Source organism: Pygocentrus nattereri, chromosome 6 (genome assembly GCF_015220715.1).
Source record: "Pygocentrus nattereri isolate fPygNat1 chromosome 6, fPygNat1.pri, whole genome shotgun sequence".
In the NCBI taxonomy this organism is placed as follows: Eukaryota; Metazoa; Chordata; class Actinopteri; order Characiformes; family Serrasalmidae; genus Pygocentrus; species Pygocentrus nattereri.
The window spans coordinates 39963533-39991161 of record NC_051216.1 but is presented as its reverse complement, the minus strand read 5'-3'; the positions used below and the strand labels follow the sequence as shown (position 1 = coordinate 39991161).

The window sequence follows — 27629 nt, the reverse complement described above, 5'->3', positions numbered from 1 at the left end:
GAAGAAGAAGGTCTTTTTCTGTGGGACAGGGACGGCGGCAGATGTAGAAGGAGAGTTTGATGGCTCTTCTAGAGAAGGAGAGAAAAGATGTCATTTAAAACTTGAAACAAGAGAAAGATCACACAGAAAAACTGATCAGCTGAAAACGGTTTTACAGGACAAAGTAAAACAGAATCAATTACTGCTAATTATAAATTGCTGGTCTCTGTATTGGAGTGGTGGACAACAGGCAAACAATATATCAATATATAGCTTTATGATTTGCTGCATTTGTAACATTAACACTTCAGAATCCATTTTGTTTGGTATTGTCTAATGTGCCCTCACTAACAATCACTTCAGATCCTCCTCTTTTCTCTAGCTGTTTCAAACAATGTGTAAAATGTTGAAAGTATATAATACTGTCTTGAACTGAATCTACAGAGATGAGAACTAAATTAATTACCAGTTGGAACAGGCTGATTCTGAGCCAGGTCTTCTGTGAGAACCATAATGGGTTCCACCCTGTTTTTCTGTTTCTATGAAAAGGAAAGAAAAGTTGAAATTCAATAATAAACTCTGCAGAAATCGTTTATAGAGGTCTGTAGAGTCCATCACTCCAAGCCACTGTAAAACTGCCATGATGCTCTCAATAAGGGTCTTATCTGGGCATGTTGGGTGTTCATGGCTCCATTCACTCTCATGAAGATATCTGTGATGAGAACTCCCTTCGTTTTAGCCTGGATGGATTTCAGGACTTTATCACACACCATCTGCACTTGTGTGGTGTACAGTGTTGGATCAAGTGAAGGACCCAACAACTGAAAGTTCTCCTCAAAGGTGCCCTTTAGCTCAGACACCAGAGCACTCACGGCTCCCGAGGCTGCAGCTAACATGCTGCTTTCCAGCTTGGAGCCAAACACAGGAGGTGCCACATTTTCAAAAACATGCCTTGTGGCTTTTGTTGAGTTCTGAAGTTCTGGCCATCTCTGTGGTCTCATCATTAATGATCTAGTTGACCATTTTGGATGTCCCAACCTGGAACGTTTTAATCGAGAGCCTTTCTTTGTGGAGTTGGTGTCACTGTTCTGAATGATGTTGTTAAAGATGATGCTCCCCACAATCCTTTCTCCAGATGCTTTCAACCAGCCGCACAGTCTACAGATCTGCAAAAAATCCTGCAGCTTCTTTGTAGTAAATAACAGCAGGTTTTGGGCCACATCCATGATTCTAGCAAGAACAGAATCTTCCCAAGACTCAGCCCCACCATTTATATTATTCTAGCATGACATATTTCAGCATAAGGCCACAAACAAACAAGAACATGAATGCAGATGCTCTGAGCTATGCAGACAGGGTTCTGTGCATTGTTACATTCAGAAACGTTTCACAATGCAATTTGTGAATGCAACGCAAGTGCGAGCTGCACTCTGAGCATCACAGCAAAGGGCACTACAACAAAAGACAAGCTTAACCAAGCGACATTTTACCGTCAGCATGCTTTCAGGTAAAGCAGATCACACTCCTCTACTGTCTGCATTCAGCTGTTGTGGATAACACTAGATCTGCTCTGATTTCAGAGGTTTTGAAAGAGAATAAATAGAATAGAAAAGGAATAAAAAGATGAATAAACTGCCAGTTTTTATTTCCAGGAAAAATACCAACTCAAAGAAGTGGACTGGTTGAAGATCAGTGTATGTTTTGCAATGTTTTACCTATAAAAATAGTAGACGTTACATGAGTAATAGTTTTTTGATCTCGTGTCTTGCAGAAACAGAATAATACAGCATAAATTCATCCACGCAGAAATAAATAAAAGCATTTATTTTAATATATTTTATTAATTTACTTATTTACGGAATTCACTTGTGGATGTTTGTCGTTGATCTGCTACGTCGCTGAAGTTTAGTTATCGTCCTCTTGGAAAGTGCTACCACTATTTTTAGCTGTGCTTCATTTTTAGTAGGTCTATCTACACTCAAAGATCTTTATGAGTTCTTTAGTCAGAAAAATGGCTCTATATGGAACAATGAAAACTCAAAAAAACCTTTATGCGATTAAAGGGTTCTTTGCTTCATGAAAGGGTTCTTTATATTGGGGAATGTGCTGAAGATGGTGCTGTATAGAACCTTTTTAAGAACAGGGTTCTGCTATTTTTACATCAAGCTTGCAACTATAGCAGAGCCCTTTTCTATATGTGTGGTGCAATATAGAACCACACATATAGAACCATATACATCTCAAAACAACCATTTAAACATGTAAAGATACTTTAACTATTCATTATCTTCTTGACTAAAGAACCCTTAAAAACATTTTAAGTGTGAAGTTTTACATCCAAACAATACAAAACCTTTTTTTGGTGCTGAATAGAACTATAAACAACTAGAGCCAGAGTTGGATATTCTAACAGATATGCGTTCTTTGGGTGGGTATTCGCTTTTTCATTTGGGGATAATTGTTTTGTTCTTTCGCTGAACTGCAAATTATTCTATCGTTTGGAATTGTCTGGAGAAACTTATCTGACTCCAACACAGTTTTATCCTTCATTTGATGAAAACAGCACCAAACACGGAGAGAAGAAACAGCCTCTCCAGCGCTAATGGCTAAATACTTGTGGAACTTGTGGAGATTGAAGACAAGCCGTGCTGCTGCTTTCTGGAGCAGTTGCAGAGGCTTGATGGCCTGCATGGGAAGACCAGCGAAGAGTGAGTTGCAGTAGTTAAGTCTTGAGATGACAAGAGACTCCCTTGCACTAGCACCTGGGTGGCCTCTCAAGTGAGAAATGTACGGATCCTCTGGATGTTATACAGGAGAAACCTGTATGACCAAGTTAGGTTCGCGATGTGAGTCGAGAACAATAACTGGCCATCCAGAATCACACCAAGACTTCTTGTCTCTACAGACGAAGCAATCAGAGTTCTTGAATGGGATGGCAAGATCATGATGAGGACTTGTATTTGCAGGGATGAATAGCAGCTTAGTCTTGCTAGGAGTGATCTTCAGGTGGCGAGTTGCCATCCATAAAGAGATGTCAGACAGACATGCAGAGATGCGACTGGAAACCTACACCACCAAGAGAGCTAGTGTAAAGAGAAAAGAGAAGAGGACCCAGCACAGAGCCTTGTGAACGCCAGTGGAGAGCCTGTATGGAGAGGATGTGGACCCTCTCCATGTTACCTGATAAAAGCGATCCTCCAGATCCAGAAGTTGAACCACTTCCACGCATAGCCAGTGATTCCAAGGTTGGTTGTATGGTTGACCTATGGTTGTCAAAAGCTGCTGAGAGGTCAAGAAGAATCAGGACAGATGACAGTTTGGCTGATCACTGCTATAAGATCAGTTTCTGTTGAGTGCGCTGGTTTGAAGCCAGACTGGATGGGGTCCTGGAGCTGGTTTTGTGTCAGAAGGAGAGACAGTTGATTATAGACTGCATGTTCAAGAATTTTTGAAAGGAAAGAAAGGAGTGATACCGGTCTGTATTTGTTGACAGTTGTTGAGCTGTCAAGCGTGGGTTTCTTCAGGATGGGAAGTACTCATGCAGTCTTGCAAGTTGATGGAACTTCACCTGATGACAAGGACTTATTAATGAGAAAAGTGATGAAGGGCATTAGGTCCTTGGAGATAAACTGGAACAATGCAGATGGGTTTGGATCCAGTGGACATGTGGTTGGGTTACTGGATTTGATCAATAGAAGGACAGCATCTGTGGAAAGAGAAGAAAAACAGTTTAAGGGATTGAGAACAAGAGGAGGAGGTCTAGTGGAATGAGTGGGGACAGAGGGAAAAGACTGGCAGATTCATCATCATCATCATCATCATCATCGTTGCCCGCTAGTCCAAACAGGGTAGCAGTTGGGAGAGCAGAGAATCCCAGATAACCCTGTCCCCCACAACTTCCTCCAGCTCATTCCCGGGGACCCCAAGCCGCTCCCAGGCCAACTTGGAGACATAATCCCTCCAGCGGGTCCTAGGGCGACCCCGGGGTCTTGTCCCGGTAGGCCGTGCCTGGAACACCCCCACTGGGAGGCGTCCAGGGGGCATCCGGATCAGATGCTCGAACCACCTCAGCTGGCTCCTCTCAATGCGGAGGAGTAGCGGCTCTGCTCTGAGCTACTTCCGGATGACCGAGCTCCTCACTCTATCGCAGAGCATGTAGCCCGCCACCCGACAAAGAAAGCTCATTTCCGCCGCTTGTATTCGTGATCTCGTTCTTTCGGTCATTACCCACAGCTCATGACGATAGGTGAGGGTTGGGATGTAGATCGACCGGTAAACAGAGAGCTTCGCCTTTTGGCTCAACTCCCTCTTCACCACTACAGTCCGGTACAGTGATCGCATTACTGCTGCCGCCTGTCCCAGCCTACGGCCGATCTCACGATCCCTCTTCCCGTCACTCGTGAACAAGACCCCAAGATACTTAAACTCCTCCACCTGGGGCAAGTCCTTTCCCCTTACCTGGAGTGGGCATGCCATCCTTTTCCGGGCCAAGACCATGGACTCGGACTTGGAGGTGCTGATCCGCATACCAACCGCTTCACACTCAGCTACAAACCGCTCCAGCGAGCGTTGGAGGCATCCATGTGATTCCACCAAAAGAACATCATCTGCAAATAGCAGAGACGCCACCCTCCGGCCTCCACACATAATGCCCTCCTGACCCCGGCTACGCCCTTACACTCTGTCCATGAATATCACGAACAAGAGTGGAGACAGAGCACAACCCTGGCGAAGTCCAACGCTAACCCTGAAAGAGTCTGACTTAATGCCGAGTATACGGACACAGCTCTCACTCCGGGAGTACAGAGATTGGATAGCCCGGAGTAGTAACCCCAGCACCCCATACTCCTGGCAGATTCTATCTACCTCAAAGATTGATTTCTAATAATTTCTGACTATTTCTCATTCTTATTAAACTGCTTATTATCACCATCTGCCTGTGTTGCTACATTAGGTCTAATTTGAACTGATCAGCTCCAAATGCAAAGCCAGACATCACTATAGTACACGTATTCAGCATTTAGCAATGTTGCTCATTTTCCATTTTTCATTTTCCAACATGGATCTGCCATTTTAAAATAATGTGTTTTTGATCAAAGCTTCAACATGGCATTGTTGGTTTGAGCAAATCTCTCTGAGGAAGCACATATGACGTGCAGTGTATTGGTGGTAGACCTGCACTCAGTGAGCTGAACCCTGAGGCGAGAAAGCGCAGTTGAACACACCGTACAGTATATGGGCCAGATCTATAGTTTGGTTTTAATACTAATACTTTAATACTGTTTTAGGAGAAATTCTAACAGGTGTAGATGAAGGAAAGACGTGAATTTGAGTGACTGATGTAAGAAACATCCATCAGCTGGAATCTAATGTTAACCTGAATTGTGGTGTGTGGAGCCTGCTAGCTAGTTAGCTAGTTAGTCAGTGCAAGCACAGGTCAGGTCTAACTGTCTTACTTTTTTATAGTGTTGGATTTTACTGTTTAATACTTCAAAAAACATTTGTAAAATCTACAGTAACACAAACGCCAAAGAAACGGTAAAGTTACTTTTAATTATTTTTTTCTTGAAAATGATGAAATAACGTGAGTCAGATTACAGTAAGAGAATCCTCTTTTTAGGTTAAAAATGTGGAAAATAACCCTGTGTTTAAACTTTTATTTGACAAAGCCTCAACTTGCACACTGTCATGGTGCTGCTCCTGAGGCCATGTCGCTCTCAGGGTCCCTCTCAAAACTACTAAACTGCTCCCATTATTAGCATTATTAGTATTGTCTCTGTATGTATATCTGCTGATATGTTCAGAAACATCATCAGATGTATTCACAGAGATAGTACAGCTAATACTACTACCACTAATAATAATAATAATAATAATAGGTGCTTTACGTCTAGTAATTTAGAGATGGTTCCTGACTGTGAAGCAGACACAGGTGAACACAGTGTGAGTTGAACCTTTTGTCAAAAATAAAAATTTAATGAAACAGAATAAGAAAAGAATAAAAGAATTGCGTAGTTTAGTAAATATTGGGTTTGTTGTTGTGTTTCTCATCTTTAATTTGGCCAAATTAATTAATTTAGTAATAATAAATTAATTTAATAAGATAGAAGATAGCAGCTCATTTATGTTCACGTGAATACTATTTAATGCCCTGGTTTGCATGAAATAAATCTATAAAAGAACAAGTTGTTAGCGTCACCATGGGTTGTTATTGCGGTAACTCAGTTATCTGTTACTGGCAGTGGTTGACAAAGTACACAAACCATGTACTTGAGTTAAAGTAGAGATACCCAAGGCAAAATATTACTTCAGTAAAAGTAGAAGTTCCTCCCTTTAGACCTCCACTTGAGTAAAAGTACAAAAGTATTTGCCCTCAAATGTACTTAAGTATCAAAAGTAAAAGTAATGAAAGATTAATTATGATAATGTCCTGTTATCATTTTTGTAACAAGACTCGCTTCATGAACTCATTTTAGGTGAAAGTCCTCCAGCGTCTCTCTTGGTAAACCAGTCTTTTAATAGAACGTCATTAATTAGTGACGCTGACGTCTATTAAAATGATTATAAGCACAAAACACTGAAGGTAAACAGTTTCCATCAGGGAGAACCGAGTGGCTCTGAAACAACGTTTTTACAAACAAGCAAAGTTTCATTTTAAGATTTATTTACAACTTAGTTCCAAGTTTAAGTTGAATAAAAACCGGCTTTAAACTCAGAATCACAAATAATTTTTCCTTTACTATATTGATCTGTTTGTATAAATTCAGTCACTAATGCATATGTGTACATATTTCTATATTGTGGTCTATTTACATAAAGTTAGGTTAGTCAGTGAGATGGTATAGAGTCGGTATGTCCAACAGGTCAAAACAAGCTCAAAACAAAGTGCCCTGTGCCCTGATTGGTGTTCTTGCTTCGCACGTCTTTCACTTTGACATGTTACATTTTATACATACAGAAACCAAAAGGAATGACAGATTTCTCAAAATGCAGTGGAGTAAAAAGTCAGATATTTGACTTTGAAATGTAGTGGAGTGAAAGTCACCCAAGATGAAAAAACTTCAGTAAAGTACAAATACCCAAAAAAACTACCTAAGTACAGTAACAAATTACATTTAGTTAGTTACTGTCCACAGGCTATAAAACAGACACACTATTTTCAAAAATTCCTCTTCTTTCCTGCTCAGCAGTTTACAGTCATCCGTTGATATTGACCTGTAAAGTTTGCTGCTGACTGTAAGTTAATCATTACATTCAGTATTTGCCCATATGTGATCAGGTATCATGAAGTTTGTATTTGAAAAGTTACAAACAATAAACAAGAAAAAACAATTACAATGAAGTAAAATCACAATTATTTCTATGACGGCTAATTGTCCGCTGAAATTTCATGATCCTAACAGCCATTTCGCAGCTGCTTTTGCTGTCCTGCAACTGATCAATTCTGATCTGGTCACTCTGTTGGTGGGTCCACTGGCAGGTCCAGTGGTGGGTCAAGTTGTGAGCAATGTGACCAAAACATTAAACATTCAAATGATCGTCCTGTACTCAGATGCTCCTTGAGGAAAGAGGAAGAGAGCTGAGTAAGGATGTAGCCGGAGCGCTGAAGAGGGAACAAGCAAGGTTCACAGCACTGTAGCTCCAGCAGGGAAGAAGAGGAAGGAGGCACCAAATGGGCCCAAGAAAACTACTCAGGGACAGAGGAAAGCCACCGAGCCAGGTCAGACCACTGCAGACCATGAACATTTAATTTTACTTCTCTCTAAGAAAAATATTTATTTACTGCTCCCGCTATGTGATCAAAAAACCCATGCGGAAGAGGCGTTGGGTCTGTCTTTGAGGAAAGATGCATTTGTGATGGCCTATGAGTTCTGCTGGCACCTTAGATTTTATTTTAATGGGTATTATATCCCCTCCTCCCTTTTCATTGTTAGTAATCCTAATATCTTTTGTCTTTGTGTGCAGATGGTTATCAAATTTGTCTGAAAACAGCCAACTCACTAATATCTGTACAGTGTAAGTGCACCTTCACATGATGATGCCAAACCAACCCAATGAACTTCTCCCAATGTTCTTCACTCCTCACCATCTAACTACAGTATCTACTGTTCTGCAGCCTGAAGGTCGTGCCAGTGGAAGTGGCTCTGAGCCAGATGATGAGCCTGCCCGTCTGCAAGAACATCATCCAGCTCATCGAGTGGTTTGATGAGCCAGAACCATACATCCTGGTCTTGGAACACGCTTGCCTGGACTTGGAGAGTTTCCTTGACATCTTTAGGGAACATGCTGATAAAGATGATTATGTATATTATGAATTATGAAGGACAAAAGCTGCATAGTTTTCAGTAAAGGCCAGATGTTCCTAAATGTATAAGTATATATTAGTGTATTTTTCATGTTATAGCTACATCTCACCCTTTCACTGGTAGTCCCTCTGAAATTTACCGGTTAAGCTTCTCTCCCATCCAATCCTGTCACTCTGCACAGAATGCTGTGATCTGGTTGGCTGGTGCCTGCAGTGCCATCCATCCAGGAGGCCGAACCATCCAGGTTTGCAGAAGATCACACACAGTAACAGAAGTTCTATTGCATCATTCAGGCCTAGAATCTGGTTAGCCAGGGAGGCAAGGAGAAGAAAAGATAAGCCTAAAACATCTAATGAGAATTGAGACGGTTGCACACAAAAAATAAAATCTCAAGATTTCAAGCTTCAGAAGTGTTTCTGACAGTGCCTAATGCAAATTGCTTGGTTCATTTGGTAGGTTTTGAATGGCAGTTAAGGGGACTTCACAAGAAACAACAACAGCAGCAAAAAAACAAACAAACAAACAAACAAACAAACAAACAAACAAACAAACAAACAAACACCTTCATTTGTCCACAGACTACTGGGTAAATAAAATTTACAAACTAATAAGGACAATGGCCATGGAAAAAGAACCATGACATTGAACAAGAACAGTGGCAATGGAAAAAGAACAACAGCAATGGAAGAAGGACAAAGGCAATGGAAAAAGAACAACTAAAGTGAGCTAAGGACAGCAAAAATAGAAGAAAGACAACAGCAATAAAATAAAGACAATTGCAATGGGAAAAGGCACCTTGATTTACCGCTGTGTTACCAAGGAAAACTCAAAGACGTGTAGGTTCACTGGTAGTTTTGGACAGTAAATAAAAAGGCTATATTTGTGTTGTAGACATTGTGATGTTCCTATCACCACCACTGTAAAGAAATCTGTCACGATTGGCCCCTCCCAGTCCTGCCAAGTGCTCCTTTGTTTTGGTTTATGTCCTGCCCTCTGGTTATTCCGCCCCTGATTGTGTTCACCTGTCCCTCATTGTCCCGTGTATTTAAGCCCTGTGTTTGCCAGTCTTTGTATCTTTTGTATCTGGTCTTTGTTTGTGTTCATTCTGGTTTTTGTCATGTCTGTTCCTCGATCTGTCCGTATCGGATACATGAACCTGGACTGTTTTGACCACGACCCTGGATGTGCACTTAATAAATCTCGCTTATTTCAGCGTATGCGTCCGCCTCCTCGCTCCCCCTTACAAAATCCTTGTCTGCAAGTTTTTTTGTTTTTTTTTTTTTTTTTACAATGAACCAACTCTTGGTAAAACCATGTTAGTTATTTATTAGCTTGATTTTAACACAAACTATTAGAGAAATCCACCCTTTCAGTGAGGTAATGTTGTACTCTTCAAATCCGCTTGAGACAGAAAACTCCCTCTTCTCTCTGCACACATTGGTGCTCATCAGACTGAAACAAAGATCAGTGTTCGCCTTGGTCTCCTAAGCAACAGACTGTAAACTCAGAGCTGCTCTATGCAGGGCAAGGCAGGCACAGGGGAGCAATGAATACTAATACTGTTTAAAAATTTGCGAAAGGTCATGTAGGCTACTGTCACAAACAGGCTCCATGGGTTTGTTGTTTTGAAATTCATTATTATTACATCCTGAAGAAGAAGGCAGAAGCTTACATGAGACTGGGGTAAGTGATACTTTCACTATACAATGGATACTCTGCATTTAATATAAATTCATTTTTGGGGTCCAGTAATTCAACATTTTGCTACAAATAGGTCAGAGTTACAGTTTTTTGTTGTGTCTTTGGACTGCTGTTGTATTTGTCAGTCACTTATTAATCCACAAGAATGCTAAATGCTGCCCTGTGAACTGAAGCATAAAGACAAAGCCACTGCTTTATTGAAATTTAGATTTCTCTAATCAAGATCAAACATATATGCAAATATTCTTCTATCTTGACCAAGGTATATGTCCAAAAGTATCCACACAACCCTATGTAATGCTAAATTCAGCTACTTTAAGGTGAATCCATAGCTGACACAGGTGTTTGTCAATAGAATGGGACACTGGAGCAGCTGCACAAGAAGCTAGGTTCACCATGCCCAATGCAAGTTTGAGCTAGAGACAGAAAAAGCCACCCAGCATTGGGTTGTGGAGCAGTGGAACTGCATTCTCTGGAGTGACGAAGCTCCAATCCAGTACCTCTGGGATGAGCTGGAGTGAACCAGACCTGATCATCCAGCATCAGTACCTGACCTCACTAATGCTCTTGTGGCTAAATGCAATCAAATCCTCAAAGCAATGTTCCAAACCTTTTTAATAACCTTCATTTTAGAAGAAATGCTGGATGACCTGGCATCTACATCTAAATCTGGACATACAGAGTAGATCTTCTTTGCTTGGGCAGGATTTGTAGGTGACACACAGTCAACACAACAAAGCATGTTAGAGCAGAGCAACTGACAGCTGAATAACAATATCTCACAGCAGCTTTCACCACAATTCATTTTGAATCATATTAATCTACATATGTTTTAAAAATTCTCTGTACACATAAATATGACTGGAGGACTTTTTTCAATTTTACATTTGACAGTTGAGAAGATGTGAGCAGCTGAAGGCAAAGAGCTGATGGCTATTGTTTGAAAATTCAACGTTTCTCATATTCTTCCAAAAGGAATATGTTTTAAGTTCATTTCATGAGAAGCTCATTATGAACTTAGTGGAAATCAATAGGGGTGCTTTGTTTACAAATGTGACCCACGATGTGGCTAATGATAGTGATTAATATGGACTGAGAGCATGAATAGCTACAGTACTGTGCGGAAGTCTTAGGCACCCAAGACACATTTTCAAAATCTACTTATTTGTGCAGTATGTGTTTATTTGCTGAGAAAAGTGTTAATATGAATGAACAGAATTTATCGAATATTAATAATGATTCATTTGTTCACTTCTTGAGCCTTAATTTTTAAATAATTCAAAAGAAAAAAAGACATCTGTGATAAAGCTAATTTTCAATTAGATTTCTAATAGTAAGTCAGCACTAAGTTAATGTTGCACAGTAAGATTTGTTGGCTGTTTAAGATTAAACAGAGAAATCTGAAGATTGTGAAAGACGTTAACATATGTTTGAGCTTGTATGTATCGGAGTTAGTCTTTTAGTAAAAAGATCTGGTGTAGAGCTGCTGCCATTTTCCATTCTGAAAAACTAACCAACCAACCTAAACTAGCTTAGACTATGACTCTTATTCACAGTCCATGATGTATGTAGAACTTCCAGAGGGTGAAGAATGACATAAAATTGCCCCATTCATTGCAAATCCAAATGTAACTGGTTGATTTCTTGGTCCTTCCCACAGACAACTCAATATTTTGATTGGACAATTTTCTGTTTTGTAATTTCTGTTTTGACTCAATAACTGCAGAGTTCCAAACCTCCTCTGGCATTTACATCAGCACAAAATGGTGTGCCGGGAGCTTCATGGTATGGGTTTCCTTGGCCAAGCAGTTGCATGCAAGCCTTACATCACCAGGCATAATGCCAAGTGTCAGATGGACTGGTATAAAAGCACACAGCCACTGGAATCTGGAGCAGCAGAAATGTATTCTGCGGAGTGACGAATCACATTTTTCTGTCTGGCAGTCTGATGGACGAGTCTGGGTTTAGTGAGAACTTTACCTGCCTGACTGCACTGTGCCAACTGTAAAGTTTGGTAGAGGAGGGATAATGACATGGGATATGGGCCCCTTAGTTCTAGTGAAGGGAAATCTTATATTTATATATTGTTTATAAATAAATATTTTGGACATTTGTGTTGCTTCCCACTTTGTGGGAACAGCTTGGGGAAGGCCCTTTATACACTTACATATGTAAAAATATATTTCCATTCCTCTAATATGTAAATGTATCTTCTGGGTAGGTAATGGAGGAGCACAGTAGGGGAGTAGCAGATCTGCTGTTGGAGGGGGAGCTAGGGGCAGTGACTCTGGGGCTGGAGCAGGGACTTTTCTCTTGGGATGAGCTGGACCTACCTCACAACTCTCATGGTTCCACTCCTCTTATCAGCGCTTGCCAGATGGGCCTCACTACAGTAAGCTAACCCTGGGGAGATTCTGGTGGCACTAAAGCACTTATTCCTACTGAATTGTGTTGTGAGTCAATCAGTAATCTGAAGGTGAGGGAATGGAATTTGTTAGCGACCTTTCTCCTTTGATGTGATTTTGAGCAGGTCACGTCACAGCAGGTTTCAGTTTGCACTATTCAGAGTGGATTATTTTATTATTCAGGAATTGCATACATTATTTTCTAAAATAACAGCTCAATACTCTTGGACAGGGGTGTCCAGTCTTATCCACATAAGACCACTGTGGTTGCAGGTTTTCATCCAAAAAAGCAGGATCAGTTCTTTAAAGACTGACCAGTTGATTAAGCAAGTAGAATCAGGTCTGTTCTGCTTGTTTGGAATGAAAAGCTGCAGCCACACCAGCCATTTGTGGATATGACGGGACTTCCTGCTCTTGGAAAAGAGCACTACCAATTCTGATACATCTGCTATCAGAACTGCCCATGCTGTCACGCTTAGCAGGAAAGTTTATCCAGACAAAAAATGTTCGGGATGCCGTTTAAAATCATTGCTTGATGAACCAGACTTTAAACTTAATTTTGGACAGCTGATTATTTTATTACATCAAGAGCCCATTTTTTCTTGTAATATATTTTTTCACTAATGCCCTTTATGATATTATTGATATTATAGTAGTTTATGTTTTACAAGATCATTTTCCAGCCTTTCTTTATCCCTAAGAATTCAACAGGCTGTTTTTGCTACTGCACCTTTAAGACTGATACATGCAAATTACCTCCTTCAGATTGGCTGCTCTGTACTGGGCCTCATTTAAAAAGCAGTTCTGGCTAAAACACTCTTCATAACTTTAACATGAATATATGGATATATGTATACGTTGCTTTTCATGACATCACAAAAACAGTGAATTCAAAAACAGGCTGCCTATATTTGGACTGTATCGCCTATGATTGATACTTCAAGTGTTTACATATCACATCAAAAATGGATGTGGGCCCTTTAAGCTCATTAGTAGGAGGCCTTGGGGATTGCCTACAATTCCATGCTTTGTTTACAAATGTGAAAGGCCTAATGAATTGGTCCATGGAGTGCCACTAATTATGAGTCAGATTTCATCACTTGTTTATTTAATGAGGTCTTTTAAGCATGATATTCAAAGCAAGCACATGATTTCCTGCTAGCATGTAGGATCCCGTGGAACTGACGGCTCTCTGTGTAACCCACAACCACATGACCAATGGTTCAAGTCTCTGATACTTCAGACACAGTAGGACGAATCAAATAAGAACCAAAAAACTTTGCTTTTTGATACCAGCGTGTTAAATTGAAAAGTTTTAGTTGATTGCAATAAAACGTTTTAAAAGTCAGCCTAAAGGTTTTTACCTTGTTATTTCATGTGCTTAGTTGTACTATATTTAACATCCCTTAATTTAACAGCCACTTGGACTCATCATTGCCCTTTGGGGGAATCCCCTGTGTCATCTTAAGAGCCTTACCATTACTGTATTAGTTCAAGTGACTTGCAGTTAGATGAGTGACAAGGGGCCAAGTATACACAATTGTCGACGCCAACAGAACTTACCCTGAAATCATTGTAATCTAATGCATTTCCCTCTTCAAGCACAAACTTGTGGGAAAAAACTGTTTATAAGCCATAAACCTCTTTAAAATACTTAATATTTTAAAAATAACTTTTTACTGGGCTTCAGGGTGCAAATTATTCCATATACTTGACTGCTAATACACCATCTATTGCCACACATACTTACTACATACATACTAGATGGCTAGTTAGTAAGCTAAGGCTAAAAAGCTAGCAACAATGAAATGAAAGGCACTACCCCCTCAGTTTATAGCCAAAGCAGTAATTCATAAATTTATGTACAGTATGTTCTAAAAAAATTGTTTTAATGGCCTCGTCAATTAGCTTACTCAAGCTGACTTGCCTAAGGTGAGTGTTATAATTGTAAAGTCCCACTCTTTGCAGCAAGCAGCCACTAGCGTAATGTAGGTGTGATGCACATCCGAGTTGTACTTAGCGAAAGCTTGGATTGCAATGGGACCCTTGTTTTCCCAAAATGTAGTGACTTTTGCTCACCTTGAAAATGCCTTCTGATGTTCAATTACATCATCATGCATCAGCAGGTGACGAAAAACAGAATTAACCAATAATCGCTACCCATTTTTATTCAGTCTAACCGATCATCACTTGAAAACAGGCAGCTAGCACTTTGTGCTGACTTTAACCTTCAGTGAAGCTGCAGATATGGACTCAAAGCTTTGTTCTATGTTTATAACCTATATCACATCTTGAGAAACAAATAAATTTCTTTTTTTTTTTTTATTAAGATCCAAGTATTGCTTTCAAATCTTTGGCCGGTGTTGTTGAAAAGCATTTGTCATTGTTTACCAAAGTCTCTTCAAGGTTACAAAAGTAGTTGTCAGTATTGGACTTCATTGTTGTCATATGGCTGTTATGAATGCAGGTCATGCGGTTCCTTCTGGAAAGGGGAGCAGATGCAACACTGTGTAACCATAACAACCAGACTGCTCTTCATGTCAGTCCACCAGACCTGCAGGGGGAGTTGGTGGCAGCTTTAGAGAGTCGTTTATGCCATCAAGGCCAACTTTCGGAGGCTGCCTGGAGGGGGGACATGAGTACCCTACAGCACCTGCTGGTAAGCTGGCCAGACGGTGACAGGTAGGAAATTCGACACTGCAGTCAGAGCTTTTCTAAGCCATCACACAATGAAGTCCAGACGCTCAGACAGACTGGGAGCAGGACTTTTTCTTTTGGCAATGTGATTGTGTTTCAGGGAAAAGCTCCCTATCTTGCACAGGTGGGGCTGTTAGAACTGAAAAGACAGCATATTCCAGTGTTAGTGAACATTTCCTGATGATTTCCTGACTTGGCCCAAGCTCCAAGTTTTAGCATATTTAGATTTTTTTTTCCATCATGTGTGGTTTTCATTATACACTTTTACATCAGCATTTTCCAAGCTTCATTTACCCCATTGACCTAGACAGGCTGTTTCTGTTACTCACCCTTTAAGACGGATAGATGTAAATAAGCTCTGTTCTGACTGGCTGCCCATCTATTGTGCATCATTCAAAAAGCACTCAGAGCTGAAACACCCCCTAGAACTTCAATATAACTGGTTGTGGCTAAACAGCTATAGCCTGAATAGGTGTGTGTGTGTGTGTGTGTGTGTGTGTGTGTGTGTGTGTGTGTGTGTGTGTGTGTGTGTGTGTGTATACACATACGTATATGTATACACACACACACACACACACACACACACACACTGGTGTTTAGCCACACCCAGTTATATTGAAGTTCTAGGGGGTGTTTCACCTCCATGGATAGTATGGAATAAATAATGAATAGATTTTTTTTTGGTTTAGGTTTTGGGGATAAAAAAAGAGAGAAATTTAGTTTCTCCTAGAAAGTCACTGTTCTGAAGATATAAATTTCAACCAGTGACGCAATACTCTGTGTTTTAGACCCTGACAGACTTGATCGATGTGAACAGCCCGAACCGGAATGGGCTGACCCCACTAATGCTGGCAGTGAGGGATGTGGACCTGTTTGAAGGATTGCAGGACATCATGCCATGGGACTACCGTCCAGCTGAAATAGTGAAGGCACTGCTGTCTCTGTCTGCGTAAGGAAATCAACTTAGATCAGATGCCCCTGAAGGCCTTCATTACCTGGAGAAAACGGGTTAGATTTGGGTTGGACCTAAACTCCAGAGTGGCAGATCTCCAGGCCCAGGATTGAGCACTTCTGTCTTAAAGCAACAGCTGCTCAGTTTTACTTACACCAAATATAATTAGTCAGCCAAGTCATGTTTAGTTTTGAAAGTTTACTTTTTAACCTTTGCACTAGAGCCACAATGCTAATGCAGCTAGCAATGGAATCTTTGACCGCAGCAATTATCACTGTTAAGTGCTTAAATAAATCACACACTTGTGTAGAGCTTATAAAATTACAAGTTACATAGATTTAAATAGTTTTAAACAGTCTTATCATGCACATTGCTAAGAGGTTCTAAAGTTTTATTGCTTGTCAGCTAAATTAGCCTCATGGCTCCAATGCAAAAATAAACAAATTTGATTACATTTGGGATAAACATCATTTTTCATTCATCTCTCACTTTAGGCATCTACAGTTATCTGATACTTAACAAATACAGATAGAAATTTGCTGATAAGCAAATGGGATTAATGCCATTTACGACTAAACCGCCATGCTCAATTTGGAACATGGAAAACATGGAAACCTCCAGGAAAAATACTGTCAGCAACAAGCTAGCCAGCTAACTTTAGTGATAAAGTCATAACTTTAATGATCATAATAGCTTTTTAAAACAGTATAATTCACAATGTTACAGTTTTAACCAACTACAGTGCCTGTATGTTGATGGATGAGAAAAAAATCTCATCTAAAATTATACTGTCAGCTTTCCAAGTAAGAATTCTCCGATCATATGATGTTTTCTTTGATTATTTTGCTGCTGGAGGTCTGAAATTCTGAACATGCCGTAAAAGTAGGTCAATCCTGCCCTCTGTGCACACAATATATATGTACAAAGTTTGTCCAGTGAGTAACTTTCCAATGCCCAATAAATAGCCAGTGTATGTTGCCAACATTCTCTTTTTCAATTTTAACTGGGTGGTCTTCATCTTTGGTAGCGCATCCCTGAAGCAATATGCTTACCAATCACAAGGCTGATTTAACTTTAACAAACCTGTATTCCCTACCAAGCTAACAACCAAGCGGAAGCTAAAATAGCAAGCATAACTGGGCTAGCAAAACCATCAAATCGTTTGTTCAATTGGTGAACTGGCCAAAAACCAGCATTCCCTGGATGCAAATCCAGTGGTAAAGCAAAAAAGTACCAAGAGGGGAATGTTGGGAAATGTAGTCCTAGATCAGTAAATCTAAGTTTCATTCTGGCAGGATGGAGACTGCACATGAGTTTCTGATGGCTTAGTACTCACATGGACTGAAGCATATATGTTCAGGATGAAGACTTTTTTTAAGTTTCCATTAGTTGTTAGCTACATTAACATCAAGGCCTCAGTGCAAACCAAATGTTCAAACACCAAACAACTCTTGGCTGATCAACTGAGTTCGATTATATACCAAATTGAATTGCTTTAAGATTCACAAAGAAAAATACATAGTAAACCTGACCGATGGCTTTAAATGACAACTACTCTGTTCTCCAGGAGCCTAGAGGTCCAGGACGAAAAGGGCTACATTGCTCTTCACTACATCTCTCAGATAAGGAGCCCTATTAAAGATGAGCTGCTCCAGATTATTTTGAAATCTAAATCAGGTAAGAAACAGTTCCCGTATATGTGGAAGTCCAGGAAGATTTCTCCAGAGGCTCTTGTTTTCTTTCACTTACCGACTCATTCTATCCTTTGTGTTTTGAAAAACCGTGCCCACAGAAGTGGAGCTACCGTTTTATTTCCCTGCAGACTGCTCTGACAATTCCCACAGCCGCTCCCCTCCTACACTTGCCGCGGTGAAGGTGAGGTGCACCAGATTCATGCCTTGATTAACGTCAGCAACACAAATCACTGTTGAAACTACAGGTAGAAGCATTTCATTTAGTAGTGGGCGGTTGAAATTCTTCCTCAGGTGTGAGTTTTGTCATAACTGATATGCCAGAAATGAGCTCAGTTAACTTGACATACAAACAGTGCAAACTAGCTAGTGCTACCCTGTTCAGCTGAACCTCTGAAAATGCTACAGTCTCTCGAAATCCCCCAGAGGACCACCACAGAGCGGTGGATCATTCTCAGCGCTACAGTAACACTGATGTGGTAGTGGTGTGTTTGTGTGTTGCGCTGGTATGAGTGGAGTTATTAAACACTGTCCACTAACTGTCCACTGTATTAGACACACCTACCTTGTTGGTCCCCCTTGTAGATGTACAGTCAGGGATGATGGCTCATCTGTTGCTCCACAGATTGTGTTGGTCACGCTCTAGTCCTTCATCAGTGGTCATAGGATGCTGCCCACAGGACGCTGTTGGCTGGATATTTTGGTTTGGAGGACTATTCTCAGTCCAGCAGTGACATTGAGGTGTTGGAAAAACTCCTGCAGCAGAGCTGTGTCTGATCCACTCGTACCAGCACACCCAAATAATACCTGCTCTGTGGTGGTCCTGTGGGAACCCAATAATATGAAGTATTAAATAATTATTATAAATATGCAACATTAGTGATATACTAGTGATAACAGAAACAAGACTATCTCCAACATTTAGTTCTTTGTAGACTCACGTGTCAGTTCCCACCTATCAGAATCACTTGCACCTCTGATGTTTCTGGATACAATAATACTGATGAACTGATGAAGCGCCGTTGAAAGTCCTTCCATGACGAATGCTATATTTGTAATAATGTTTGAGTTTACAGGATGAATTCGCAGTAGCAGTTGCTGAATTTCATATTAATATGGAAGTCTGAAAATGTGTTTAAGAGAGCAAGCAACTAAAGTGTCAGCCCACAGACAGGCCCTTTTAAGTGTTTACTTAGCATTTTCTGTGTGAATGGGCTTTAGCCACAGGTAAGAGATACCTTTCAGGCATCACAGCTGGCAGTTGACTAATGATCACTCCGATTGGATAGATGAGCTCCAGATGGTCACCACCGAAAAGTCTGCACTACAATGAGCCAGCAGCCTCATTGCCAAGTCAATCAAGGATGGATCAGTGCGGTAAAAGCAGATCTTAGCAATGTGATGCGAACACACTGGACTCTTAGCACTTTGTGTTAAAGTGGAGATGTGAGGCTAGTTTCACAAGTATGGATTAAGCGTAGTCCTAGAATACACTGCAGTGCCTTTTTAGTCTACAGATTGGGTTCTTTGTGCAATACCATAGAATTACCACTTTTAGTTGCAACCAACCACCCAACCAATCAATAAATAAATACATATACACCCTTTCAATGGATAGTTACTTTGAGCCGTTTTTGTAAACAAGATGTCTGAGTGTGATAAGTTGTCCTTCTCTGGCATCGTTCAACAATCCCCAATCTTTCTGTAGGCTTAGGTCTTATCTATGTGAGAAACAAGCCCAAAGTGTACATGTTTTGAAAAAGGTTTCTTTTTCACAGGGTGCTGCCCATGAAGATTCCAACCAAGGTGAGTTGCACACTTTTCTTTAAAACATTAACTCTATCCCACTCAGAGGCAAAAAGTCAACAGGCCAGAGATACACCTGCACAGCGCTTCCAAAAACACAGTAGGGCTCTGTCCTTTGTACGCCCCTTGAGGCAACTCTCTCTGCTGCATTAAACACCAGCCTACCCTGTCAACAAACACCGATACTCACAGGCTCGGCCCACCCAATAAAGAAACAGGTCACAATGGAAAGGGGAGTGTCTGAGCTGAGCTGACTGGGCCATTCTGTGCTAAGCGACTCTTCAGAGCATACAAGCAGACACCACAGAGCACATCATCTGTAGACGTCTCTTCTCTAAAAGGGGAATTATTCTCATAAATGGAGATGCTCAAAATGTCTTTGGGGGAAAAGCAGGCTGTTCTGAACCAGGAAACCATTATTTGTCAACTAAAGAGGCAAGACTGATCTATTTGTTTTTAATGCATTTCATGCAATTTTGGCTAACCATAAATTTGCTTGCCAAATTACAAAGTTTCATGTTCCAAACTACATTTGTGGATTTACTGTTTCGTTTTTTACATTTTTCTTTCAACAGCACACAGATTAAAAAAATGGAATTAGTAAATAGATGTTTCTCATTAGCACATTATATATAAAAAAGGTTTTCAATAAAAATGAGTTTGTATTACTATGCTTTCCTAGTGAACTAAATGGAGGCGAACAAAAAACAACTAAATGCATTGTGGCACAAGTAAAAAGACAAACCTCAATGGAAAAAGAGGTAAAACTGGGAGAAAATTAGATGAAACTTAAGTATTACATTTTTAAATATACTTTGTTTTAATAATTAGAATTTAAATACTTAAATACAATATACAGATAAAAAAAAAATTAAAAAATGCACTAATAAGAATTGGGTCACATGCTTTGGAAATCAAGTAAGTTTATTTTAATAATGCAATCAGGTATCTGTGTATATTTTTCCAAATTGGTATTATTACCAGGTTGACAATGATAACCTATAAGATGAACAATGTCGGCAGACACCAGTTTTTAATACTATGCAAATGATTCATTCACCTGCTGTAACCTTACTTTTGCGTACTTATGTATTTGCAGATAAGATCATCAACCTTTTCTTCCAGACTGCTATGGAGCCCAAGACGAACAGTAGGCGAGGTTCCATGCAGCTGAGCAAGGCAACCGGGTGAGCCAGCTGAGTACATAACACAACAACTCAGCCAATTTGACTTGATTATCATTCAAATAAACACAACACGCCATTAGCTGGTGAACAAACAATGGCACAGTTGCACAAATACCCCCAAAGCAGCACCAGCTATGCATCCTAAGAGCAGCTAATCAAACAAAGCCACTGTATGCTTGAGTAAGCCATGTTGCCTCCTGTACAGTCAGCGCCTTGCCCTCACTTCCACACAAAGACTGCACAGAGGAATACTGTTACAGGATTAAGCAGCTGTCAGCATAACACCATGCTTCCAGGTCATGCCATTATCCCAGATTGGGTAGGGAGGGCACAGAGAAAGAGAGGACGTCTGAGGACTTTTGGCAGTGTTGCACTCTCTTTCTCTCTACAACTTCCAAGAAATGCACATTGTACTCTGTTTCTGTGCCCATGATTAAGAATGTAATACTGTTGCTTTCCCTAGTTGGACATCATCGTTGCCGAACCTGCGGGACAGGAATAAATGCTGGGACAAGCTTGGCATTCTGCATTGCACTTCTGATGTTCCTGTTAAAACATCTTTAATTCCGATACCACCAAAGCTCACAGAAAAAAGTAAATCTATACTTGAGAGTCCTCTAGTTCCACAATTATCTCCCCTTAGCCAGTCTGCTCCAAGTCTGGCTGTCCTTGATGCAAGTGTCCTACTGCAAGTTCGAGCAAATATATACAACAGTGAGTACATTTCATAGGTGTAATCATCTGTGTCTTAAAATTGATTGTTGAGTCTACAATATTTAATAATTTTAATTACATTTTCAATTATAGGACTCAGTAATGGTGAAACAGACACTGACATTAATGGACATAAGGTAACATGTTGCACAGTGGTCTTCTTACAATCAGTTCTGTTTGCATCTCTTTTGGTGACCACTTACCTTCTGTACTTTAACCCTCAGGGTCCACTACCTGTCCTGTGCCCAAGGACTCCAAAACATTTGGCCCCACTTGGCAGAGGATCCCAGGACGGCCCAGTGCTCTCAAGCCTTCAGCGTCCAGTGCTACTTAAGCCAATCAGCATTTTGCCTGCCAACTCTGTGTCCAGGCAACAAAGAGAAAGGTTCTCTAGACTGAACTTGAGAGCGTCCAGAGGCACACGGAGAGGAAGTGCAGAGAGCGCTTCTAGCAGCTGCAGCAGCGAGAGCTCTCTTGATGAGGGGGAGGGAGAGGAAGAAGAAAATAGCCCACAGGAGATACAGAAGATATTTAGCACCTTGAAGAAGGATTCACTGGGTACCCTTGTGTCTCTCTCATCTTCTGAACATTTTGTGAATTCAGAGCCAACAGATATCACTCAGCATGTTCTTTCAAACAATGAAGATATGCTTATCACATCTCAATTCAAAAAGAATGAAGAGGTTGAGGCAGAGATGAGCCATATTTCTGTCAGCAAATGTGAGCAGAATGGGGAGAGATGTTCAGCAGACCTTTTGAAAAAGGACAAAGTTGATGAAACAGTAGGGTCCTTCTCAAATGACCTTGATGGACATAAAAATATGGGTACAGAGGTCAGACTTGCAGTTGATGGACAGTCTAGCACTTTGGTTGATGTTAAGCATCAGCACCTTTCTCCTGAGAACATCATAGTGTCACAACCAGTGTCAGTGGAAAAACACCAACCCATGAAGGCAACTAAAAGCAAAGAAAGAAAATGCAGGCCTTTTCACACAAGTCAGTCATTTAACATCTTGGCCTACAGAAATACAAACTGTGGTACTGTTAATACCAAAAGGAATAGAAGACATTCATCCATATCATCTCAGGTGAAAAGCAAAGACATGAATCCCACAGATCACATAAGGGGGGAGACCACCAACAAACTAGACTGGCCGAGAATGGCACCCTCAACAAGTCAAAAAGTCAAAGATGCTCCCTTGACTCGGAGGAGGGCCCAAGATTGCCCACATCCAGTAAAATTGAGTGGAGACAAAAAGATCTTGAATAAATACCAGGGCCGGGAATTGCAGACTGCCAGACAGCCCAAAAAGCCAGGAAATTTGAGCACGCAACGAGCAAAATCAGCTCTGGACTCGGTCAGTTACAGCGACATGTTTTCGCAAATCCATCAGGAAGATAAAGGCCCAGCCATCTTTGAGATGTTTGCCACTCCAATATACGAAAACCTTAGAGTAGGCAGTTCTGCCGAGAGGAACAAGCAGGTGCAGCCAGCTCTTCAAGTTAAGAGATCCCTGAATGGACAATGGGCTAAAAAAAACTTAGACGGTAACAGAAGGAAACAGCAACAGAAATGCAGCCATTCCAAAGGCAAACCACGCAAGAGAAGGAACATCCAACAAGTCAGACCACAAAACCTCAGTCAGTCTGTTGAGATAAGTAAAGACGACGCAGTTGTAATCGCTGGTCTAGATGAGAATTTTCACATAAGGCATCATACAATTCTCCCCAACAAAGAGGACAAAAGGAATGCAAATGAGGGTAGTCCTATGCTGTCAGTGATCAAAGAAGTTCTTTCAAATTGTGAAACAGGAACACCCATCAACCACGAGCAGAGGGATTTACACACGTTATCTCCTTCAGCATTACCACCTTGCCTCAGCAGGGAACTCGCTCAACTGACATCAGAGGCTCATAAAGAAAACTCCTCAACCGAGACTAAGGACTCAGTTGTGGAAGAGTTCCCAGTACAGCCCATGATCAACACGTGGACCAGTGGCAGGACAAGGTCACCTGTGTACAAGAAGTTTCTGGAGGAAGTGGGTGAGGGGCCTGTTACAGATGATCTGCTGAGATGTTTGGCAGAAGAATTAATTTCACTGGAAGACAGAGAAGTAGACACACTCAAGCCTGAACATACAGAGAAGAGAGAGATCATAACTAACCAGCCAAAACTCAGTAAAGATCCCACCAAGGTAAAACGCAAAGTTATTGATGAATGCAATATTTTTACACAGTAATACTATGTTTACCAACGAAATCCATATATACTGTTTTTTTGTTACCACATGGTCTAACAGGTCACTTTATCTTCTGACAAACTGCCTTGCACTCAGACATTCAGTGTAGATGACACTGTCACATGGACAAAAGGAGAGGTTCTGGGCAGAGGAGCCTATGGAACTGTAAGTATCCCACCTCTAGAATATAGTGTACCCAAAGAACACCCTTAAAAATGGTTCTTTGGTAAAGGGAATGTTTCTATTTAGAACCATGAGTTCGGTATAGGACAATTTCATGCTTTAAGTCTTCTGCATGGTGAAATGGTTCTTCAGATGAATGATGAGTACAGAACATTTTAAAAATGGTTCTATATAGCATCAAAAAGGGTTCCTAGATTTCAAGCGTGACATCATAAAAATAGCAGAAGCATTTTGGGGCCTACATACACCACAGCATTGCATAGCATTATGACCACCTCCTTGTTTCTACACTCATTGTCCATTTTATCAGCTCCACTTACTATATAGGTGCACTTTGTAGTTCTACAGTTACAGACTCTAGTCCATCTGTTTCTCTGATACTTTATTAGCCCCCTTTTACCCTGCTCTTCAGTGGTAAGGTCCCCCATGGACCCTCACAGAGCAGGTTCTATTTGGGTGGTGGATCATTCTCAGCACTGCAGTAACACTGACGTGGTGTTGATGTGTTAGTGTGTGTTGTGCTGGTCTGAGTGGATCAGACACGGCAGTGCTGTTGGAGTTTTTAAACACCTCAGTGTCACTGCTGGACTGAGAATAGTCCACTATCCAGCCAACAGCATCCTGTGGGCAGCGTCCTGTGACCACTGATGAAGGACTAGATGATGACCAACACAAACTGTGCTGTAGCAGCAGATGAGCTATCGTCTCTGACTTTACATCTACAAGATTGACTAAAATGGTAGGAGTGTCTAATAGAGTGGACAGTGAGTGGACAGTGTTTAAAAACTCCAGCAGCAGTGCCATGTCTGATCCACCACATCAGTGTTACTGCAGTACTGAGAATGATCCACCATCCAAATAGTACCTGCTCTGTGAGGGTCCATGGTGGTCCTGACCACTAGAGAATAGGGTAAAATGGGGCTATAAGTGCACCTATATAGTAAGGGGAGCTGATAAAATGGACAATGAGGACAGAAACAAGGATAGGTCAACGTTATGCCATTTTCTAAAAGGTTATATAGAACAATTTACAACACATGCTCCGTCAATCTGGAGAACCATTTCTCCATGCAAAGAATTATTTGAGCATGAAATTGATTTACAGAGAACCATCCCCTTTACCAAAGAACCATTGTAGAACCATCTTTGAGTGTACCTTTATCGGAAGTATTTTATTCAATACATACATAAAATTTTGATTTAAAAATCAAATTCTACAAAATGTTAGTTTTATAGGTCCATTTATCTATGAACTAACAAATTAATCAAAGTGAAGCATATAAAACTGACAAGCAATTAAGTGTTGAGCTAGATTCACATTTGACATTCTACTGCTCCCTAACCTTGGAGCTCACAAGAACTGTCTACATATTCCAAAACGTAGGTGTGTTGTGGACTCACTAGCCAGGGCCAGCTGATTGCCGTTAAACAGGTGGTACTGGACATCTCGACTTCAGAAACAGCAGAAAAGGAGTACATTCGGCTAGAGAGGGAGGTGGATCTTCTAAAGAACCTCCATCATCCAAACATAGTAGGGTTCTTGGGCACGGCTCTTACTGACAATATAATAAGCATCTTCATGGAATACATCCCTGGAGGTTCCATCTCCAGTGTCCTCAATCGCTTCGGACCCTTGCCTGAGAAGGTGTTTGCCCTCTACACCAGACAGATCCTGGAGGGTGTTGCTTATCTTCATGACAACAGAGTCATCCACAGGGATTTGAAAGGGAACAACATCATGCTCATGCCCACTGGCATAGTCAAGCTGATTGACTTTGGCTGTGCACGTCGTCTCAATCACCTATCAACCAGTGGAGGCCATAGTGACCTCTTAAGGTCTGTGCACGGGACCCCTTACTGGATGGCTCCAGAAGTGATTAACGAAACCGGCCATGGGAGGAAATCAGACATCTGGAGCCTTGGTTGCACTGTATTCGAAATGGCCACGGGAAAGCCACCACTGGCACACATGGGGAAGATTGCGGCTCTCTTCTACATAGGGGCTCGTAAGGGTTTGATGCCCTCGCTCCCTGAGGACTTCTCGGAGGAAGCTAAGGGCTTTGTGAAAGCATGTTTGATCAGGTAAGTCCTTTAGATACCTATTTTTTACAAGCATGTTCTAAACAAGTGAAAGATATTTGGAAAAAAAAACAGCTAAAAAGAAACAAAAGTACTGTAATCACAAATGTAACCATGGATGCATGGTATTGCAAGCATCTTATACATTCACCATTACTTGACAAACTGAAAAAGTCCTTCTAAGCAACCAAATCATCTAAGCTTAGCTTGTAATACATTCTTTTTCTCCTCTTTGCAGCAACCAGAAAGAAAGGCCTTCAGCAGCAGAGCTACTGAGGCATCCATTCATCTCTCACCACAGACAGCCTAAAAGTAACAAACCCTGTTCAAATCCACACCATCCGCCTCATCAAACTAACTGAATATACAAGTTTCTTTTTCTATGCCAACTATTTTTTAAACCACCACAGAAACTTCAATGAATATGTTAAAGCTGTGTGTTATAAGTAGCCAACTGCAGCCCCCAGACGAGCTTCAGATTTAGCAACAGCATTGCATTAGAAGTCACAAACACTTGGTCAACATCTACTTTCAATCTGATCTGCTTGTATGCAATGTTTAAAATCTAATAAAACATTTGATGCAAAAGGTTTTATTCTAAAAATGTTCACATATAGTCATACGAAAAAGATAGGAAAACCCCTGGGGGTATTTCAGAAAGCAGGATTTCTCAATAGACTGGATAACTTGGGCCAAAAGTTAAAGACGGTCCAATATGAATGTTTCTTGAAGCTACTCAGGTACAGAACCCATAAAGAATAATGGTCACAAGGTAACACATTGAGGCCATGATGCACTACATGAGTTGCAAGAAACCTAACTTTTAAACTTAATATCACTGCTGTCATTTTCCCCAAGTCATTTTGGACCATTGCTCTTGGTCCATTTATCACAAAATTGACAACATTAAGGAAAACCGCTTTTTCAAAAAATAAAATGAACAAAAATGGAAATACAAGGTTTTGGCCCAACAGCAACAATGTAATAATTCGCAATCAAAACAATCACAATGTCACCTTAGGGGCTCCATAGTCAAGCTTTTTTTTGGGCTGAAGTTATGAAGCTAAATGAGCAACCCTGTTTTGTGAAATACCCCTTGTCAAAATGATTTTTGTTGATTTCCCAGGTCAGAAAAAAGTTCCTCTACAGAAAATAAACTTAAATGTGACATGTTAAGTGCATGATTTCTATTTATTTGCTGAGATTAACATATGGCAGGAAGGGGACAAAACAAAAAAAAAAAAAAAAAAAAAAAAGTGCCATAACCTTTGCACAGGCCACATTTGATATTTTCCCATGTTAAATTCAGCAAACAAACACTAAATGTGCATTCTCTGTAGGGCATCTGTACTCATTGTCACTCAAACATTTTTCTACCATGATGGCAAAGCTTTGCATTCAACTGTAACATTACTTATCACATGCCTTACTTATGGAATCAACTTTGAACAAACCTTGAAGACATCTGATGACCATCCCACAAACCATAACATACATACGTACGTACACTGAAACAAACGTTTTTGTCAAACCATTGAAAAGACAGACAGGGGTTAAAGTTAAGGTAATGGAAACCTTGGAATTTATTGTTAGACTCTAAATGAAATGAGTGCAAGATGGGGTCAAAAGAAACTAAGTGTTTTGCTTTAAACAGCTGCAGGGGGGGGGGGGGGGGAGGTCCTTGTACAA

General features: G+C 40.7%; 1 protein-coding gene across 3 annotated transcripts; it reads left to right on the top strand.

Moving 5' to 3' along the window:
• Window positions 1–9797: 9797 nt before the first annotated feature.
• On the top strand, window positions 9798–26528 carry map3k19 (mitogen-activated protein kinase kinase kinase 19). 3 transcript variants are annotated; one of them, XM_017695058.2, is made up of 14 exons: window positions 9798–9968; window positions 12208–12378; window positions 14859–15050; window positions 15877–16037; window positions 17608–17717; window positions 17836–17915; window positions 19510–19537; window positions 20637–20724; window positions 21188–21438; window positions 21532–21575; window positions 21663–23633; window positions 23739–23843; window positions 25246–25943; window positions 26179–26528. In XM_017695058.2, exons 2-14 carry the CDS (start codon window positions 12211–12213, stop codon window positions 26300–26302), a joined length of 4020 nt encoding a protein of 1339 aa, XP_017550547.1. In that variant the 5' UTR covers window positions 9798–9968; window positions 12208–12210; the 3' UTR covers window positions 26303–26528. The 3 variants fall into 3 exon arrangements, with proteins under 3 accessions (XP_017550547.1, XP_017550549.1, XP_017550546.1); XM_017695060.2 differs by having other exon boundaries at window positions 17833–17915; window positions 23775–23843; XM_017695057.2 differs by having other exon boundaries at window positions 17833–17915.
• Window positions 26529–27629: the final 1101 nt, after the last annotated feature.